Consider the following 19,793-nt stretch of genomic DNA (forward strand, 5'->3'; position numbering starts at 1 on the left):
GGAGCTGAGGCGGACAGTGGGTGCTGAGTGTCCCAGACTGGGAAACAGGCAACTCGGAGGCCGGAGGGGGCGGGCGGGCATCCTCCAGCGCCTCTGTCTCCTCGGATTCCGATAATCTCCTTGCACCTGCACAATCTCTTTGAGGGATGGTGGGGAAGAAGACCTTTGGGAGTGCAAGCTGCCTTGAGCTGGGGGCAGAGCCAGGTCCCTGCATCCCCCCCATCAGCCCACCATCAGTCTGATGGCTCAGGGGCCTGACCCACCCCAGAGCAGAGAGAAAACCAGACCCGGAGGCTTTATCCTCAACATTTTATTCATTCCCTTGGCAGGGGGAGGGGCGTAGCCCCGAGCCAGCAGCCAGGTGAGGCAGTTGGGGTCCGAGTGATTTTCCAGAATAGTACATACAGCACGGAGCATGCAGGAACAGGACGGGAAGCAATAAGTTAAAGCCACATAAGTTACGAAACAAAAAATAATATATACTTTCTCTCTCTTCCATCCCCACTGAGGACCCACGCCCCGGGAAGCCGACAGATAGCCCGAGAAAAAGCAGCACCGTCTTTTGGGACTTTGGGGGTGAGTATAGGGTGGGCTCCCTGTGGCCTGAGGGTCAGCAGCCCACTAGCACCGCTCCTGGGGCGGGGGCCTCAGGCCCTGCCCCCCTGGGGACATGAGAGGCAATAGGAGGAGCAGCAAGTTGGGGGAGAGGGAGGGAATGAGAGCCCAGGGCTGGGGGGGGGGTGAGGTGGGGTGGGGGGGTGCGGAGCCCCCTCCCGCCTGCTGGCCTGCCCGCCCGCCCACTGGGGGCTTCCTGCTGGCTGCATGCAGGGCTGCTCTCTCTGCCCACAGCCCCAAGGGCTCCGACGCCCCCAGACTGGCCGGGACTCTGCATCGTCATGGCCTGCTGCAGGGAGGCAGAGCAGCTGTGGAGGAGGGAGGCAGGGGCCTGGTGGTGGTGGTGGTGGTGGGGTGGGGTGGGGGGGGTTGAGGAAGGGGCTGTCACCTTCAGCTAAGCAGGAGAGAGCAGAGGCCTGGCAAGTGGCCTGCTTGGGAAATGGGCCTGGGGTTGCACAGCAGGCACCAGCCCAGTATCCTGGCTGGAGGCAGAGCGCTCAGGCCCCAGGCTGGGTGGGTGGCTGTGCGTGGGAGGGAGGGAGGGGCTGATTCTCCTGCTTGGTTCAAGCTGCCCACTGCCTCCTGCTCCCCGTGAGTGGATCATGGCAAGAATAACTTTTGGAGAAGGTGCTTAGAGCTGGCTGGGTGCAGCCTGCTCAGGCGTGGTGATGGCCCCCTCGGTGGTGGGGTGGAGGAAGGGGCTGGTATCCAGGCTGGCCTGAGGTCCAGGCTCAGCTCTCAGACACCCAGGGGTCCTCCTGCACTCACCCCCTAATACTGTCAAGTGTCGGGGGAGCCCAGGTGGTGCAGAAGCCAGGGGGGACCCTCAGCACCCCAGGGGGCAGCTGGGGGGCTGGGGCCTGGGCCAGGTGAGCAAGGCCTTGCTCCCAGGCAGTGGCAAGGCAAGGCTTGAGCAGTGAGTTCAGGGCAAGCATTGGGCAGACGCATGAAAAGCACCTGGCAGGAGCCCTGTGTCAGAGGGAGAGCCCAAGAGTGGCAGTGAGGTGGAGCCACAGTGTCCCCCAAGTCCCAGTGCAGGCAGTCGGGAGAGCTTCCAGCCCCAGGCTGGAAGGCCGGGGCAGTGAGAAGCTATGCAGGAGGTGGAAGCTGGGGGGACCCGAGGGACCCTGACTCTCCCCTCCCATCCCCCGAAACCCACAGCCAAGCAGCCCTGCTCCGAGCCCTGCTGCTGTCAGCGTGGTGGCAGGTTCCGCCTCCCCTCCCAGCTGCTCTCTGGAGTCTAGCTGGAGTCCCTCCTGCTGCAGCGGCGGCGGTGGGGGGGGGACCCCGGGGCTCCGGGGCTCCAACGCCCTACTCGGAGACCTCGGACTCCTGCGAGAGGTACTTCTCTGACATCTCTGTGATTTGGATCACGTGGCCTCTGCTCTTCTTCTTCTTCCGGGAGGGGCCCGCGGAGAGGCGGGATTTGGAGGCTGCTGCCAGGGACATAAGGGTGGGGGAAAGGAAGGCACTGGAGGCTGGCTGCTGTTGACACCTTTGGGGTCACCGTGCCCCTGCCTCTCCCCCTCCTCGGGTTCCTGGGCCGCGCGTACTCACCGACTCTGGATCGGGACTGCACTGCGCTGATCACAGCGGCCGAGGGCAAGTCCATCCTGGTGGGGGGGGGGTGGACAGAGGGATGTGGTGGGAGGGGAAGGGAGCCCGTGGTTCTGGCTCCCGTGGGAATGAGGGCCCAGGGACTGGCAGGGGGAGGGCATGTGGCAGTGTGTGTGCACGGCCACACGATCCCTGCCTCCCCCACCACGCACGGGAGCCATGCTAACGATTTTCCAAGCGGGCCAAGCTCCCGGATTGTAAGTGGCCAAGCCGGGACTGGAACCCAGGTCTGCCCAGTGGTCCCTCCCTCCAGCCCTCCTCCCTCCACCCCGCGCACCTGCTCTCCTCGCCCTCCACCAGCTTGTGGTAGGTGGCGATCTCGATGTCCAGGGCCAGCTTCACATTCATGAGCTCCTGGTACTCGCGCAGCTGCCGCGCCATGTCCTGCTTGGCCCGCTGCAGGGCGGCCTCCAGCTCGGCCAGCTTGCCCTTGGCGTCCTGGAAAGCCAGCTCGCCCCGCTCCTCGGCTGTCTGGATGCTCTCCTCCAGTTTCAGGCACTGCAGCCAGGTGGACAGAGGGGAAGGCGTTGGGGAGCGGAGCAGGGAGGGGGCAGAGAGGGTGTGTGTGTGTGGGTGGGTGCCGCACTGGCTCTGCAGGCTTGTCCTGGCCGGATGCCGGCTCCGGGGCCCTCCACTCCCTCCTGTGAGCCTTATCACTGCCTTAGGAGGCTTGCTCCCATCCCATTCTGCAGGTTAGAAAACCGAGGCATGGAGGCTCAGGGTCACGAGCACCCTCCCCTCCCCCTGGAGGGGGGTGCTCCTCACGTGACTCTTGGCGGAGAGGATCTGGGAACGCAGTTTCTGGATGCGCACGTTGAGGGCGGCGATCTCACAGCGGCTGCTCTGCAGGCTGCTCCCGAACTCGGCCGAGCGGGCTGCCCGCTCCTCCAGCTGCAGGGCCGTGGGGGAGGAGGGTGGCAGTGAGGGGCGGCTCCTGTGTCGCCCCCAGCACCCCGGCTCCGCCTTGCTCGTGAGCCCCTGCACCGTGCCCCACCTGCCCAGCATGGCTGAGGGCTTCTCTCCCGGCTGCTTCCCCCCAACCCCCCGGGACGGTCAGGCCGCCCCACCCCTGTGCGTCTCCAGTCCCCTCTGGGATATTGGTCACCCTGGGGCCCACCAGCAGTGCCAACCTGGTTCCGGGAGTGCGCTTCAGCCTCCTCCAGGCTGCGGGCCGCGATGGCGTCGTACTGAGCTTTCACCTCCTCCACGATGCCGCTCAGGTCGATGGGGCAGCGGCTGTCCACGCCCAAGGTCACCGACACATCCTTCACTTGGGCTGCCAGGTCCTTCAGCTCCTGGCCGGGCACAGACGCGGGGGGCTCAGGGCTGGGGGACAGGGCATGAGGCCCCCCTGCTGCCCCCGGTGCCTGTTCCCCTTCGCGAGTCCCTGGAGAGATGGGAAAGGGTGACTTCCTGCTGCGGCTTCCCCTCGGGCTGGATGCCCCCATCCCCCACCTGGCTCTGTCCATCTGAGCAGAGGGGAGCAGGGCCGGGAGGGCTCTTGGCTCCCCAGGTCACCCTGGCTTTGGGTCTGCAGAGCCACGTTCGTCCCCAGGCTCCCCCAACATTGAATAAGTGTTGGCATGCAACCCCTGGTAGGTGGCCTGCACCCTACTCCTGACCCATAAGTGCAGCTGCCCCAATATTTGCTTTCTTTTCTCCCTGTCCTGTGACCTTGGAGAAGAGTGAAACTACCCCCCCCTTTCCCTGGGACTCACCAGGGGCCAGCCCCCTACCTCGCTCTCCCCTACCCCCGCCGCCCAGGCTCCCCAGACCACAGGGGAGCAAGCCGAGGCCCAGGGAGTCATGGAACCACTGCGGGTGGTAGGGCTGGGCCTGGAGCTGGTGCTGTTGGCTGGGCAGCTGCACGGAGCCAGAGCAGCTCGGACGTCTTTCCAGCCTTTTGGCAAGCTTTCTGGCCAGCGTGCTCTCTAGAGGCTTGCAAGGGGTCTGTCTTGGGTGGCCTGAGTGGGGGACGGAGGACAAGCGGCACACAGGGCTTCCCCTGGCAGCCTTGTAGGAGGGGAGGAGAGGCGGGGAGGGAGCCTGGTGGAGGCAGGGGTGGGGTAGGGTGGGGTGGGCAGGGCTGGGGCAGCGCCTGCATCCTGCGCCTGCTGGCCCTGGCAGTCCACCCGAAGCCCCCGGTTTCAGCCATCAGCTCGCAGTCCGCGTGCCTAGCTTGCAGACTGCCTCGTGATTTTTGAAATGCGATCCAGTTGAGGGCTCTGCATGGGGTCTTCAGATAGCTCAGAGACCAGGCGCCTACCCTTCTCGTTCGGGTTTGCACACAAGGTTTTGAAACTGCCTTGTGCGTACTCTCCGTTAACCGCAGACCCGATCTCTCTCTCTCTCTCTCTCTCTCTCTCTCTCTCTCTCTCTCTCTCTCTCTCTCCCGCTTTCCTGGTTGTCTTCGTAACTGAGAACGCCGGCTGGCTGCCTCGCAGGATCCCCACATCGGGGGCTTCGCTGAGCACCCGAGCCAATGATGTCCAAACTGCACCTCCCTCCGCTGCAGAACCGGCACTCGGCTCTCGGGGCTGTGTCGAAGCCGAGTTCAGTTGAATGGTTTGTGACTGCACCCTGAGTGTGGCTCTGACCTTGGGCCCTTGCTGACCCTCTGAACGTGCACCTGTATGTTCAGAGAGGCACAGCCGGTGGGCGCGGCTCTCGTGTCTGTCCCTGGCAAAGGCTCTGCTGCTTCTGCCCGGCGACCTGTATGCCAGAGCCGTGGCTGTAGGGCTGAGGGCTGTTGCGCGTGGCTGCTGCCTGGTGACAAGGAGGGGCTCCTGAGAGGTGGTGGGCATTGTGAGACCCCCCTGGGGGCAGTCTGGAGGACCCTGGGCTCAGTGGCCAGCCTCATGGTGAGGGCTTCTGGCTGGACTTCACGTGAACTTTAGCTGGGGCCCCCAAGCAGAAGCAGGCTGTGGGGCTGACTCCAGCCAGTACTACATGCACCATCACTCTGGGCTTGTGATGCTGTCCCCCCTCCCCCACCCCCAGACCACCACTGCCACCTCCAGGGGGAGCTGGCGTCCCAGCCGGGGACGAGAGGGTGCTGCGTGTACAGCCATCCTCACGGGGTTCCGTGCACTGGGTAGGTGGTGCTCTCCTGGGCCCCTCTGTGCTGGCTGGTAAAACGCAGGGTTTGCTGGCATGAGACTCTCATTGCCAACACCTTTTATTAGCCAGGTGACCCTCATCAAGTTGTGAAGTCTCTCTGAGCCTCAGTTTTCTCATCTGTAAAATGGGTATAATCACAGACCCGAAACCAGCTGAGGTTTCTTCAATGCTCACCCTGTGCCTGACATGGTTCTAAATGCTTTTGGGTGCATTAACAGAACACAGCTTCCGAGCAGCCCAGTGAGGTAGGTGCTGTTAATCTCCCCGCTCTATATATGGGCAAACTGAGGCGAACAGAGATTAAACTAAGCTGTTCCAGCACACACAGCTCCTGAGCCAGGATTCAAATTGGCATTGCTCAAAAATCAATGCTGTTTCGATCATTACTTCTACTTCATAGGGTTGTGAGAGCGAATTGAGATTAAGTCAGCAAAGCACTTAGCCTGGAATATAGCAGGTGCACAATAGGTAGTCAGAGAGGGGGATGTTTTAGGGTTTCTGGAGGGGCAGGTGGATGCGGCCAGAGCCCGAGTGTACTGGGAGCTGCACCAGAAGCTGAGGAGGGGAGGGCTATGAGTTTCTGCCCCCAGGGTCTCCTCATTAGTCTGTGTCCTGGAAGGGAGGGGCAGAGGGGTGGTCTAGGGGGCTGCTGTGTGTAGATGAGGCCTTGGGGTCTTGATCAGCTGGCTGGGGAGGGTTTGTAGAACACATGCCAGCTGCCTCTGTGTGTGTGTCCATGCGTGCATGCGTGTGTGTGCATGTGTGTGCGTGCATGTGCACATGTGTGCTGGGGCTGGGCTGGGCCCCTGCGGCAATGTTTTTCTGATCCAGCATCTGCTCCAAAGCCGAAGCTACAGTGCCCAGGTGTTTTCCTTCCAAGTGGGGCAGCCGCAGCCGGTGCCTCCCTTTGCTCGCAGCTGCTCTGGCCAGTGAGGCAGCCCCTAATCACCTGTGCTACTGAACACTTGAAGGGGGCCAGGCCCAAGTCAGAACAAACTGTGAGTATGAAGTACACACTAGGAACTGGTGCTGTAGTGAAGTGGGCACTGGTTCGAGACCCGGCTGCTCCACTTCCGATCTAGCTCTCTGCTATGGTCTGGGAAAGCAGTGGAAGATGGCCCAAGTCCTTGGGCCCCTACACCCCTGTGGGAGACCCAGAAGAAGCTCCTGGCTCCTGGCTTCAGATCGGCTCAGCTCTGGCTGTTGCGGCCATCCTGGGGAGTGAACCAGCAGATGGAAGACCTCTCTCTCTCTCTCTCTCTCTCTGTCTGCCTCTGCCTCTCTGTAACTCTGCCTTTCAAATAAATAAATCTTAAAAAAAATACACATTAGATTTTTCATACTTAGACGCATAATTCAAATGATCTGTTTTTTTTTTTTTTTTAAATGTGGCATCTAGGGGTGAGTGCATAGCCGGATGATTTAGGTGCCAGTTAAGATACCCGCATCCCAAACTGGAGTGCTTGAGTTCCACGTCTGACTCTGGCTCCAGGCTCCAGCTTCCTGCTAATGCAAACCCTAGGAGGCAGGGCCGATGGTTCAAGGCACTGGCCTTCTGCTGCCTCTGTGGGATCCCTGGGTTGAGTGTCTGGCTCCTGGATCTGATCCCAGCCCAGTCCATTTGGGGAATGAATAAAGCAATAAGGACTCTCTGTATCTGTCTCTCCAGAGAACTTGAAATGACATATGGGGCTCACAGAGCTATTCCAGGGGGCAGCACTGGCTTAGAGACCCCCCTGGAGTGGGTGCAGAAAGTTTGTAGCCAAGGGGCCAGTGTGGTCTTTGCAACCTCCTGGCCCCAACACCAGCTCACCACCTCGCTGCCTCCCGAAATGTCAGCCCCACAGCCCCATAGTCAACCAGGCACAGAGCAAAAAGAGCTGGGGAAGAAACCCAGTGTCTGTACCGACTGCGTAGATGCTTTCCTTGTCATTATTCCCGGGCCACACAGCGTAAGCCCTGATGGATGTAGCGTTAGCGTCGCTTCAGGTTTTGTAAGTCACCCAGAGAGGGGACCCACACAGTGGACTCTACGCCGTCTCATATCTCAGGGTCTGGGGATCTGGGGGGAGGGGTCTTGGAATCACTGCCCTGAGGAGACCAGAAAGGGACAGCTGGACCGCCAGGCACCTGCTACGCAGCCTGCAGTCCCTTCTCCACGGGGGTCCTGTAACTGCATAGACCACACTCCGAGACCCCCATGCACAACCCCTCTGTGATACCCAGCCCCGATACACATCACAGGTGACAACGTCTGACCCCGCCTCTGGCCCAAGACTCCATGTGAGTGACTTTCCAGAGCCCCGGCTCCTGCCCCAGCCCTGTCTGCTCTCAGCACAGTGGCATCTTTCTCTTTAATCACCAAATTCAGTCCTGCCTCCCCACTCTCCCCGCTGCCTGGGATGCAGTCTGGGACGTACACGGGACTGGCCCCATTTCACAGGTGAGGGAGTGATGGTTGAGGCACAGAGGGGACATACATGGCACTCAGAGTCGCAGAAACGGTAAAGAGGAGTTTTGTAGGGGTGCCGCGGCAGGGCCCGGGGATAGCGCTGGTCACCTCCAGCCATTTGCCTCTTTGATTGCCACACCTGCAGGGTGCCTGTCCTGGCTTGGAGCATAAGCTCTGAGCTTGCCGAGGCGTCCGTGAGCGCAGGGACAAGGCCGGCTGCAGAAATGCTGGCCCTGCTCACAGTGAGTATGGGCAGAGGGACGCCTAAGCCAAGCCAGCCAGCAGGTGCGGTGTCCCGGTCGGCTCCCTGCCCTTCCCCACACACTCAGGCTTTTCAGGGTCGATGGTGGAGGTGGTCCACTGGGGGCGCTGCCTCCCTCCCTGCTGTTCTCAAGGCTCTGAGCTGTGCTATGGCCATATCTGGTCTTAGCCCTACCCTGAGGGGAGCCCTGGCTGGGGGCGGAGCCTGCTGCAAAGCCCCCCCCCCCCCACCTCACCTTGCAGAGCCGAGGCCATGAAGCTGTGCTCAGAGGTCCCCCAGGGCTATTTTAGCAGAGCTCTGCGAAGATGCCTTTGAACTTGGCTGTGGCGCTGCAGCTTGGCACCAGCCGTTTGTAGCACAAATGTTGCTAAACCCCTGTTGTCCCCCACGATGGCTCTGCCTCCTGCTCTTAGCTGGACCAAGGGCATTTGTGGAAGGGGGCCCTAGCCCAGCAGTACCTGCCCTCCACCCCCGCAAGCCCTGCATCGGGCTGTGGATGGGAGAATGCAGCTTCGCCTGGGGTTGGGGGGAGGGAGCGGCAGGTGGCAGCCACAGCTGGGTCCACCATGCACATGTGGGCAGCACACACACCAGGACTGGCTGGGCTATGGACTGACCCCCGTGCCTGCTTTTACTGGGTCTCTTTTGTCCCCTGCAGGAGTTGGTACTGCCAGGGAACGAGAGAATTCTGATTGCAAGCTGCCCCTGCCCGAGCCCCAAACTGAGTTGGCTGTGACACACGCTGAGCAGAGCTGGCCTGGGTGGGTGGGTGGGTGGGTGTGGGGCAGCTGTGGCTCAGACTGCAGGGGTTAGAGAGAGACCAATGCCATTGGAATGGTTGTTCAAGGCTCCTGGACTGAGGCCAGACTCCCGATCCCCGCCTGGGGCACCTGCTGCCCTGCACGCCCTCAGCTCTCCAGCACGGGTGAAGACATGGTTCTCTCTCAGAGAGGGGTCTTTGCGGGGAACCTGCCTGTGCTCCACGGGGCAGGTGGAAGGCGGACATGTGGGATTGTGGACGGGAAGGCGCTTGGGAAATTGTGACTGGCGCAGGTTCCAAGCCGCACCTCACGCTGTTCCCTCGCCTGCCTCCCGCCCCCCACCTCCCTTGCCTGTGGACCGGTCAGCTCCTGGCTCAGCCGGACACTGGCCCCGTCTCACTCACCTGCTCGTAGATGGTCTTCATCAGCTCCACGAAGCTCTGCAGGCCCTTTAACTTGGTTTCCAGTTCGGTCCGTCGGAGACACTCTGCGTCCAGGTCCTAGGGTTGGGAGCAGTGGTGAGAGATGGAGAGGGAGAGGGAGGGCCCGGCCCAGGGCAGGAGTGGTGGTGGTGGTGGGGGGCTTTGCTTCCTGGGTGAGAGTGGGCGTGGTTCTGGAGGAGATTGGAGCCTGGGAAAGGAGTGGCATGTGGACGGGGGTGTCTGCTGGCCCCAGGGGAGGTGACCCTCCAAGCCCGGCATGGGCACAAAGGACAGCAGGTGGTCTTGAGGGGAGGGGCTGGGGGGCCGTGCATGGAGAAGCCCCAGGGAGGCAGTGGTACCTTCTTCAGCTGGACGAAGGTAAACTCCAGGTCTGTGCGCTTGGAGATCTCATCCTCGTACCTGGAGGGGAGAAGGAGGCAAGGGAGCTGGGGCCTGTGCACCTCGCCCAGGCAGCTTCCCCCAGGGCCTGTGCCAGTGGGGAGACAGTGGCCCTTCCACGTCCTCGCTGCATACTCCCCCTGCTGTGACACCCTGGCGCGGGCAGGGCACCTGTTCTCTTCCTCCTGTTCACCTCCCCTCCCCTCTGCCCTGTCCTCCCCTGGCCACTTCTGGTCGCTTCCTCTCTGCTTCACGTCTACCTCCTCCAGGAAGCCTCCCCAGGTTGTGTAGCCCTTGCACCCGGCACTCTCCGTTCTTTCGTATTTTCCCCTATCAAGCTCAGGTTCAGATGCTTTGGGGCCAAGTCCCCTCGGACTTTGCTACCCCCACCCCTCTCAAGTTCCCCATAAGCGTGGTCTCAGGTTCATCATGGGTGGGCCTGGGTCCTGCAGGCTGCACTAAGCCCACCAGTGATGCACCTGTGCCTGCAAGATGAACCTGTAGAAGCTGCGACACCTGGATCCGATGCCCAGTCTCGGAGAGCGAGTCCGCTGGGCCAGTCCACGTTTACAAACTGCCTCTGGTGCTGTTGAACTAAGGGAGTTTCTGTAACTTCAGCCTCCTCCCCTGGCGTGTGCTCGTGTGTGTGTGTGTGTGTGTGCCAGCTGGAGCTGCCAGAGCCCACCTCTGATGCAACCAGTGCTCAGCAAACTGTAGCACCTTCCTCCTCGCTCTGGTGTCCACCGGCCTCTGCTCCTGTCCCAGCAGCCGGATGTAGGGGCTCCGCACCACGAGTTTCCCTCCCTCCTCTCCAGGAATGCCTGAATCACCAGCGGCTCTAATTACAGCCGCCTGCCTGCCCGGGTCTCTGACCTCACAGCAGAGACCCGGCTGCCCTCGTGTTGGCCCTGTGGAGCACCAGGGGTGGACCCACAGGCACCAAGCGTGCCCTCCTCCCTGCCTGGTTCGGCCTTCCTTCTGCCTGTCGCTCAGGGCTATGAGGGCGCTGGGCAGATGTGCGCAGGGGTGGGGTGGGGGGTGGCCTGCCCAGCAGAGCAAAACGCCTGGGGAAGGGAGCACCAGGTACCTCCTAGCCACGCCTCCCACGTGCCGGCGCTTCATCCACACCCTGCCCAAGCCCCAGCTATGGGATGCCATGGGTCCCCTTCTACCGAGGAGGTCACGGCTGATTAGGGAGGGGGCTTGGGAGCTGCATGGGTCTCACAATCCTGGGACCTCTGTCAGCTCTTGCGTGAGCCTTGGGGGCGTGGCGCTCCTGGTGGCATTGTGTGCGCATGCAGCAGGCTGATGTCTCCACAGCGGCACATGGTGCCCCTGCACCTGCTGTGGCCTCTGACATCCTCTACACACCCCGCATAAATTCTAGGTGCTGGCTGACTCCAAAGGCTTCCTGCTAGGAGCCAGTGCTGTGACGCAGTGGGTTAAAGCCCTGGCCTGAAGCGCTAGCATCCCATATGGGCTCTGGTTCTAGTCCCAGCTGCTCCACTTCTGATCCAGCTCTCTGCTATGGCCTGGGAAAGCAGTAGAAGATGGCCCAAGTCCTTGGGCCCCTGCATCTGCATGGGAGACCCAGAAGAAACTCCTGGCTTCGGATTGGAGCAGCTCCAGCCATTGCGGCCACCTGGGGAGTGAACCAGCGGATGGAAGACCTCTCTCTCTCTGTCTCTACCTCTCTCTCTAACCCTGTCTTTCAAAAAAAAAAAAAAAAAAAAAGCCTTCCCGCGCTGGAGTCAGGCTTGGGGTGATCTGCTAAGCGCCCAGCCCCCTCCTTGCCTCTCCCCGCACTGCCCCCTGGTGGGCGCCCCTCCTGCCTCCTTATCAGACACCTCACTTTTGCTGGGCCCACCAGGGGTTTCTCAATGCTGGGGGCCTGTCCTCTCCCCCACCCGATCTGTTTTTAGCTCTGTCCCCTGCAAAACCTTAAGAGGGAACCTGGTGCCTGGGGTTGGGGCCTCCAAGTCTTGGCGAGCCGCCCAACCCCTGGGTTGCAGCCTAGGCTGTTGAGGAAGGGGCACAGAGGTGGGGCCGGCTAGGGGCACAGGGGCTTCTCTGTGGCTCTGAGGACCCTCCCAGGGCACAGAGAGACATGCCAGGGGAGGGCAGCCCAGGGGGCACGCCCCTATGCCAGCAAGCCTGCCCGGCCACTCTGCTCTCTCCCTGGACCTCTGGCTGGGTTTGGTGGCAGTGGGCTGGGGCCAGCCAAGGCTTCAGCCCCGGGGAGAGGCTGGTGGCATAGCAGGGTCCTGGGGCTGCAGTCAGACGCTGGGCGCCAGTCACCTTAAGGCTACCACCTCAGCTTCCTGGGGCAGGCAACCTTGCTCCAGGTCATCTCATGCCTGATTTGACTGGGTTCCCCCCAGCCAGCTCTTCCCCACACTCTAGTACCCTGAGTGGCTTGCCTATGCCATCTCTGAGCCCCTTTGCACGAGCTGGGCCTCTGCTTTGTCCTCAGTAAACAGAAGGGTTCGGTCGGCGTGTCCTTGGCGCATCCTTGGGGGTCCCTGCTACCCCGCACGATGCCCGCCTTCTTCCCCATCCTCAGCAACCAGCTCCCAGACTGTGCACAGTCCCATCTCACCTTTGTTTATTCCTGGGAACGAGAGGCTGACCTCATCGCCTGCAGAGGCAGGGCACAGCCCCTCCCTGTCAGGGCTCTGCCTGGTGTCTCCCAGGCCCTGGGGGCCTCCCCCACCCTGGGCCGTGCACTGCCAGGCTGCAGGTTCCCCCTTGCAGCCCACACACCCTGCAGCCAGGCCGGCGGGCTCCGAGAGGGGAAGAGAGGCCCTGAGCCCAGTCGGGCCGAGTGAACAGACAGCAGGCTCTTGGAGAGCCGGCTGCAGGCCCAACGGGGGGGGGGGGGGAGCCTGCTGAGAACAATGAGTGGCATCTGGACAGAACTTGTAGTTACAAAGGCTGGGCGGCTGGGAGTAGCTGTGTGCGGCCACTGGCCGAGGCTCGGGGTGGGGTGGGACACAGCATGCCTGGCTGTGTGTTTAAGGACGAGCCCTGCCCTCTCTGGTCTGTTCTCTTCTCCACAAAAGGAGGCCCCCACACTCCCACTTGGCTCTGCTGCTCTCCCACCTTCCAGGCGAAGCACCTGACCCTCCTTGTTAGGGTCTCGGTGGGGTATCGGGAACTTAGACAGCTCCCAGCAAATGTGCTGTGTGTGTTTCCCTAGGACAGGGAAGGCAGGGCTTAGGGACAGGAGCTGGGCAAACTCAGCCTCAGCCCAGGCCCCCTGCCCCAGCCCGTTAGAGGGTGCTGAACTGCCGGCTACCTCCTCGGACCCGCCCCAGGGGCATCAGCCATCACCACTGCCCTTCGTGGGTAAAGGGAGCCGAGATGCAGAGTTAAGTGCACTGTCCCAGGCCTCCAAGCTAGCGCGGGCTGGGGGCAAGGACTCACCCGCCTCCCGAGCCTGCGCCCGTAACCACTGGACCGTACTGCCCCCCGGCTCTCTGCCTGTCCCTTTAAGCCCTGTCTCCTGTACCTCTCTACTTTGCCTGGCACGCTGTGACCTACAAAGCCATGCTTTCCCGTCCCCGGCTCGCACCCTGGACACATCCCTCTCCTCTCCAGCCCACTCGAGACAAAAACCCACAGCCACATCCCCAGTAGAAGCCCCTGTGTGGTTCTGGTGGTGACATAATTCCCCCAGCCCGCGCGGCTGCAGGTTGACCGCGGTATCCCGCAGTGTGCGTGCAGCGCCTGGCCTATACCAGGCTCTCAATAAAAAATAAAGACAGGGCTGGCGCTGTGGGGCAGCGGGTTAACACCCTGGCCTGAAGCACCAGCATCCCATATGGGCGCCAGTTCGAGACCCGGCTGCTCTGCTTCCTATCCAGCTCTCTGCTATGGCCTGGGATAGCAGTAGAAGATGGCCCAGATGCTTGGGACCCTGCACCCGCGTGGGAGACCCAGAAGAAGCTCCTGGCTTCGGATGGGCACAGCTCCGGCCATTGCGGCTATCTGGGGAATGAACCAGCAGATGGAGGATCTCTCTCTCTCTCAAACTCTGTCTTTAAAATAAATAAAATAAATCTTTAGAAAAAATAAAGCCTCGTGCAGGGCCAGGCCTCCCCGCGTGAGAACAGCTGGGTCTCCGCCCTCTGACCCGGCCCGGGGCCCCTACCTGATTCGAAACTCCTCCACTTTCTGCAGCACCTGCAGCAGGTTGGCCTCGAGCTGCGCCCGCTCCTGGCTCACGGCGCGCAGCTCCTCCTGCAGCCGGCCCTGGTACTCCTCGTAGTGGTGCCCCAGGTCGAAGGCGGTGGGGTCCTGGCCCTGTAGGAAGCTCCAGCGGGTCTCCAGCAGCTGGTTACGCTGCTCCAGGGCTTGCACCTGGGACAATGAGGAGGGCGCCGAGTGGGCCAGGTGTGGGTGCGCCCGAGCGCCCCAACGCGGGCGGGCGGGGGGGGGGCGCTTCCTGGGAGGCGGCGGCTCATCCGTGCATGTCCACCCCCGGGGCCCTGCGTGTTTGGAGTGCGCCTCCTGGGACAAACACTGATCAGCTGAGGGTGCCAAGATCGGAGAGGATCTGATCGAGGTGGAGCCACCCAGCAGGGGGAACCGGGGTGCCGAAGCGTCTGGCAGGCTCTCCTGGGCCGTGTGGGCTGGGGTGGGAGACCCCAGGGAACATGGGCTGCCCCGGGCTCAGCTGCCCCCTCCTGGCTGCAACAAGCCTGGTCTTGTCTTGTTTTGGAAACTTGGGGCCTTGTTAGTGTTTCAGTAAAGACTAATCCTCTGGACACCCCCAGACTCTTCGCAGCCCCCACCCCGCCCTGCCCCAGCCGGAGCCTCAGTTTCCCCAGCTAGAACCACCTCTGACAGCTGCTGGGTGGAAGAACCCAGGGACTGCTTGGATGAAGTATTGATAGCAAATGCTTATGTGGCGCCTACTGTGTGCGGGCCTGCCATCTTTAACTCGTTAAGTCCCTGCGAGGAGCCATCAAGGGTGTGTTATGGACAAGCTAACCAGGTGCCCAGAGGCAAGGAGCTTGGCAAAATTGGCACCGGACAGAGCCAGGCCTGGAATCCAGGCACTTGGGCCCCCTGGCTGTGCTGGGGCCACTGTGGGTCCCGGGACCCCAGCTTCCCCGTTCTGGGCTGGGCTTTGGCTTTCGGTGGGGGCTGGCTTTGCGCTGAGCACTGCTGCTCATCTCCTGCTCGGTCTCCCTCCCCCTCCTCCTACTCCTGCAGGGGCTTCTGTGGCTGTCAGGGTCCCTCCCGGGGTTCTCTCCTCCCCACCCCGAGTTCAGCTCCACTGGGCCCAGGGCTCTCCTGTCTGTGCTCCCAGCCTCTCTCTCTCTCTCTCTCTCTCTCTCTCTCTCAGGAACACCTCCCTGCCCCTCCTCCCAGGGCCTGGCTACCCGACCCCCCCCATGTGTGCTCCTGCAGGAAGCACCCTCTGCCCCCTCCCGGCTGAGCCTGAAAGATGCCTCTTCTTTCCACCAAGACCCTCGGTTATGTACCCTCACTTGTCCTGAGCCGCGGTGGCCCGGGAGCCCTCTGCCCCCTTGGTGCCCAGGCTATGGGTAGCCACCGAGGTGAGGGGCCGGCTGCGGCCTGGCTCCTGCACCGTGCAGGCTGTGTCGGTCCTGAGGATGCCACGCTGCTAAGTCCAGCACTGTCCCCTGCAGCCACAGGTGGACGGCTGGGCCTCTTCCTGCCCCAGCTGGGATGCTGTAGGGTGCTGGCGCCTGGCAGAGCGACCAGCAGCCTCTGGGCCGGTGCCCTGTGTCCCTTGTTACCAGGGGAGGGGTCTCCCCACCCCTCTCCGTCTCAGCCTTGAGCACATCCTCGGGCTTCCCCCCCATGCTGAAGCTCTTGGGAAGCCCCCTTTGCCACTCCCCCAGCAGGAGCACAAGACGATGGCCAAGCTCCCACCCATACAGGTAAGTTCTGCGTGAAGCTGACCTTAGGCCTGCTGTCTGCCGAGATCACAGCCAGACAGGTTCAGTAGGGATGGAGGTCAGGAGGGTGCCCTGCTTTGTATGTGAGAGGGAGTGTTGTGGGGGGGAGGTACCTGCTCACCCCACCTCGCCTCTGTTTTGACAAGCAGAGCCGCGTGTTTACACTGAGGGTGGGGCGAGAGGAGATACGGGAGGCTCCTTCCTCCACCCAGGAGCAGCAGAGAAACCTTCACACCAGGAAGTCCTTCCTTTAGTCTAACCTCACTCTTGCATGCTCCAGCTCCAGCCTGAGCATGTGGCTCTGGCCAGCCAGTCCAGCTGGTCCTAGGGGACCAGGGGCAGCTCCCGTCTCCCTCTCCCCTTGGTGGATTTTCTGTGGCCACCGCCACCCAGAGCCTCTCCTGCAGAGAGTCTCCTCCTTCTCGGAACAGAGACCCAGGGAGGCCGAGGATTCCTGCGCCCTGAGAGGTGCGGGGTGACTGCTTCCCACCCAGGAGGGTGCTGAGCATCGCCGCTTGCTCCTCCTCCTCCTCCTCCTCCTCCTCCTCCTCCTCCTCCCCGTTCTAGCTGGAGCCCCTGTCCTTATACAATGGCAGCTTGACCAGCGGCCCCTGGGAACAAAGGCCAGCTCTGTCTGCCTCCCCATTCTGCAGGTGGGGAAACTGAGGCCTGGAGGCCCAGAACTGACTCCATGGCACTGGCCAGGCCAGGGCAGAGTCTGGGGGGAGGGATATATATATATTTTACAGGGGAGATTGAGTCCACTAAACTACAGCTCCTGACTGGGGCAGGAAGCTGACCACCTGGGAGAGCCACTCCCCCAGGCTCCAGGGGGTGCATCCGGGCCACACAGGTCCTGTTCCTGCGATGGGGGGGAGGGTCTGCTCCATTCCCCAGGGGGGCCGCTGAATCTCACGGGAAAGGCTTGGTGGTATCTTTCTCCACACGCAGAGTGTTTATAGAACACTCGCTGCACACCAGCAAGGTCCTAACTGCTTTTCAAAAATTACCCCATCTGGTCCTGACAAGCGGCGCATTGCCCAGGGGGTCCTGGGGAAACTGAGAGGTGGAGACATTTGCCTGAGGTTGCACAGCCATGGTGTAGCCAGGAGTCAACCCCCATCATGTTCCTGCAGGGGTCCCACTCTCATGGGCTGCCTGCTTCCTCCCAGGGCCCTTGGAGTTGGGGAGGGATGGCAGCAAACAGATCTCCCCCACTGGAGTGGGGGCTCTCGGGGCAGGGCCCCTCCAAAGGGCTGGCACCCCCGGCTCCCTGAGTCTTCCCCACCCCTGGCCCAGAAGGGCACCCCATGTCAAGGCCGAGGTCCAATTCAGCTGCAGGACCCTGCCCCAAGGGCCCCCCCCCCCCCGCCCTCTGCCAACCCTGGCTCCCACTGCCATGGCAGAGGCCCAGGGTGATATGGGGAGCAAAGCCACCCACTGGAGCCAGATGACACAGCTCGGCGAGGCGAGGCGCTCCTTTTAAGGGATTCAGCCAGGTGTGGGGCGGAGGCGCCTTCTCTCCGAGCCCAGCACACCCTCGTCCTCTCACTGCACGGCCCCCGCCCGGCCACTCAGTGCAGAGGAGAAAATTCCGCTCCGGGGGCCAGAACAGGGTGGGAGGCAGGGAAAGCATCAGTCTCCATCCCAGAGAGCACCGACTTTGTCTCTCACAGGCTTGGGTTCAAATCCAGACGGCGCCACTTGCTGTGTGCCCTTGGGCAAGGCACCCAGCCTCTCTGGGCCTCCATCTGCCCATCTGCAGGGGTGCTGTGTGGGTAGGTGACATTGCCCCGGCCGGCCATGTCCCTGTAGAGGCTTAACCCCGGGCAGGGGCTTGGTGTGTGCAACTCGCCTCCCTCTGCCTCCTCTGTCTGCAAGCTCCCGCCTCATGGGAGAGATGAGCACCCCAGAGTCAGCCTCAGAGAGACCAAGATGGAGGCAGGGAGGGGGCCGGGGTGGGCGGCTGGGTTGTGCATTTCCGGGGAGGATCAGTCCAGTGGGCAGACACAGATGGGCAGGAGACAGCGGAGCGGAGGGCTGGCCAGAGAGGCTTCGTGGGGCAGGGAGGCCGGGGAGGTGGACGGGACTTCTCTGGGGGCTCCCTTGCTTGGGGAAGAGATTTGGTGCCCTTGCCCCATGGCCAGTTGCAGGCCATGGGCAGTGGGGTGCAGGACATGTGAGGGTTGGGGTGCCAGGACTCCATCCTGGGACTTTGGGGGAGTGGCATGGGCAGCCCTGCTGGTTGTCTGGTTCCGACCAGAGGCACCCATCCTCTCCCACCTACCTTCCTGCCTCCACACACAGGGCCCCACAGCCCCTCGTGGCCCTGCCCCGGGCTTCTGAGCTGGGCTGCCTTTAGGACCAGAGGCTCCAGGGACCGCCAGGAAGGTCACCTGCACGGCGGAGCCTGCCTCCTCGGGGTAGCAGCGCCGCCTGCCATTGGCTGTGGGCAGGGGCGGGGCTGCTGACCTAAGCTGGGGCTGGCTGACCTCGGCCACCTGCCAGGGGGCGGCTGGGACCCCCGCTCCCGCTTCTGCTGCTCACCTTGCCAATCAGGGAGGCGAATTTGTCATTGAGCACCTTCATCTCCTCTTTCTCCTGGGTCTTCTGCTGCTGCAGGGCCGGGTCCACCTTGAGGTCCAAGGGCACCAGCAGGCTGGGGTTCACGGTCACCTTGGGAATGGTGCCCGTCGGCCAGCAGCCCGTGAAGCTGCGGGAGCTGAAGCTCGGCCCCGGGGCCCCACAGCGGCCCCATCCCGAGGTCCCAGGCCGGGGGCTGCCTGCCGGGGTCGCCTCACAGTCACTGAGGCTGTCGAAGCCAACGACGCAGGAGCGGCAGGCCATGGCGCCCCCCGGCCCGGCAGCGGCAGGGCCCAGGGGCGAGCCAGCAAAGGAGGGAGGGAGCGAGACTCCGACGACGACGGACGGCAGGCTCCTGTCGCTGCCAGGACGGGCTGGGGACTGAGGAGCAAACACCTGTTGTACAGTGCTCATTACAGCAGGAGGGCGGGACGCCTCGCAGCCAGACCAACCTGTTGGATGCTGTGGCGTGCCCGCCCCGCCCCCAGCACCACGCAGGATCTTCCTCGCCGCCGGGGGGCGGGGTGGGGTGGGGGGTAGAGTTGTCTGCAGAGGGGGCTGGTCCCAGAAGCCCCTCAAAGCCTAGGCAAGCCTGGCTCAGGGAGTCAGGGCGGCTTGGGGAGGGGGGGTTGGGAATGGGGAGACTCCAAGAAGAAGCGGCGGAAAGAGCAAGCGAGCGCGTGCCTCTGGCCCCAGACCTTGCTGCATACCTGCAGGGTGACACAGCTTGGCTTGCATACTTCTGGAAAAGATGAGGCTGGCCAGCCCTGAGTTCCAAGTGGGAGGCAGCTGCCCGGGCACCGTGCCAGCCTGGCACTGGAAAACAGCACCTCCTTTCTTTTGGTTCTGGCTGCCAAACACTCCGAGTGGCTTATCTCTCCTCCCCTCCCCCACCCACCCCCACTGTCTCTCCTCTCCTCCTGCCTTCGCCCTATCATTTATTGGTAATCATATTGATATCATCTATTGAGGGCCTGCTATGTGTGCACCCATATCTCGGAGGCTTGGAGTCCTTGGCTTTGGGGGAGTGATGGATTCAGGACTTGTTAGACTGATGGTGACTGGTGTTTGAAAAAGATTTATTTATTTTCACTTTTAAAAATAATTTTAAAGGTTTATTTATTTTACTTGAAAGTCATAGTTACTCACAGAGAGAAGGAGAGAAAGAGAGAGAGAGAGAGAGAGAGAGGTCTTATATCCGCTGGTTCACTCCCCAATTGGCCACAATGGCCAGAGCTGAGCTGATCTGAAGCCAGGAGCCAGGAGCTTCTTCTGGGTCTTCCATGCGGGTGCAGAGCCTAAGCACTTGGGCCATCTTCCACTGCTTTTCCAGGCCACAGCAGAGAGCTGGATGGGAAGTGGAGCAGCCGAGTCTTGAACCAGCGCCCATATGGGATGCCGGCACTGCAGGTGGCGGCTTTACCCACTATGCTGCAGTGCCAGCCCCTTAAAAAGAATTTATTTGCAAGGCAGAGTGACGGACTTCCTTTTGCTAGTTCACTCCCGAAATGACTGCAATGGCTGGGGCTGGGCAGAGACCAAAGCCAGGAGCTGGGAACCAGGAGCTTCATTTGGGTCTCTCCCCTGTCAGCGGCAGGGGCCCCAGCACTTGGGCCATCCGTCTTCTGC

General features: G+C 62.2%; 1 protein-coding gene across 2 annotated transcripts; it reads right to left on the reverse strand.

The window, feature by feature from the left end:
• Window positions 1-295: 295 nt before the first annotated feature.
• On the reverse strand, window positions 296-18,579 carry KRT80 (keratin 80). 2 transcript variants are annotated; one of them, XM_051845526.3, is made up of 9 exons: window positions 18,129-18,579; window positions 13,802-14,010; window positions 9,609-9,669; window positions 9,232-9,327; window positions 3,363-3,527; window positions 2,998-3,123; window positions 2,510-2,730; window positions 2,173-2,228; window positions 296-2,048 (listed from the first exon to the last, which is right to left on the reverse strand). In XM_051845526.3, the coding sequence occupies exons 1-9, from the start codon at window positions 18,576-18,578 to the stop codon at window positions 1,927-1,929; spliced, it is 1,506 nt and encodes a 501-aa protein (XP_051701486.2). In that variant the 5' UTR covers window position 18,579; the 3' UTR covers window positions 296-1,926. The 2 variants fall into 2 exon arrangements, with proteins under 2 accessions (XP_051701486.2, XP_008254707.2); XM_008256485.5 differs by having other exon boundaries at window positions 296-2,051; window positions 18,129-18,576.
• Window positions 18,580-19,793: the final 1,214 nt, after the last annotated feature.

This window comes from Oryctolagus cuniculus, chromosome 11, assembly GCF_051225735.1.
Source record: "Oryctolagus cuniculus isolate XC-2025 breed Fujian yellow rabbit chromosome 11, ASM5122573v1, whole genome shotgun sequence".
Lineage (NCBI taxonomy): Eukaryota > Metazoa > Chordata > Mammalia > Lagomorpha > Leporidae > Oryctolagus > Oryctolagus cuniculus.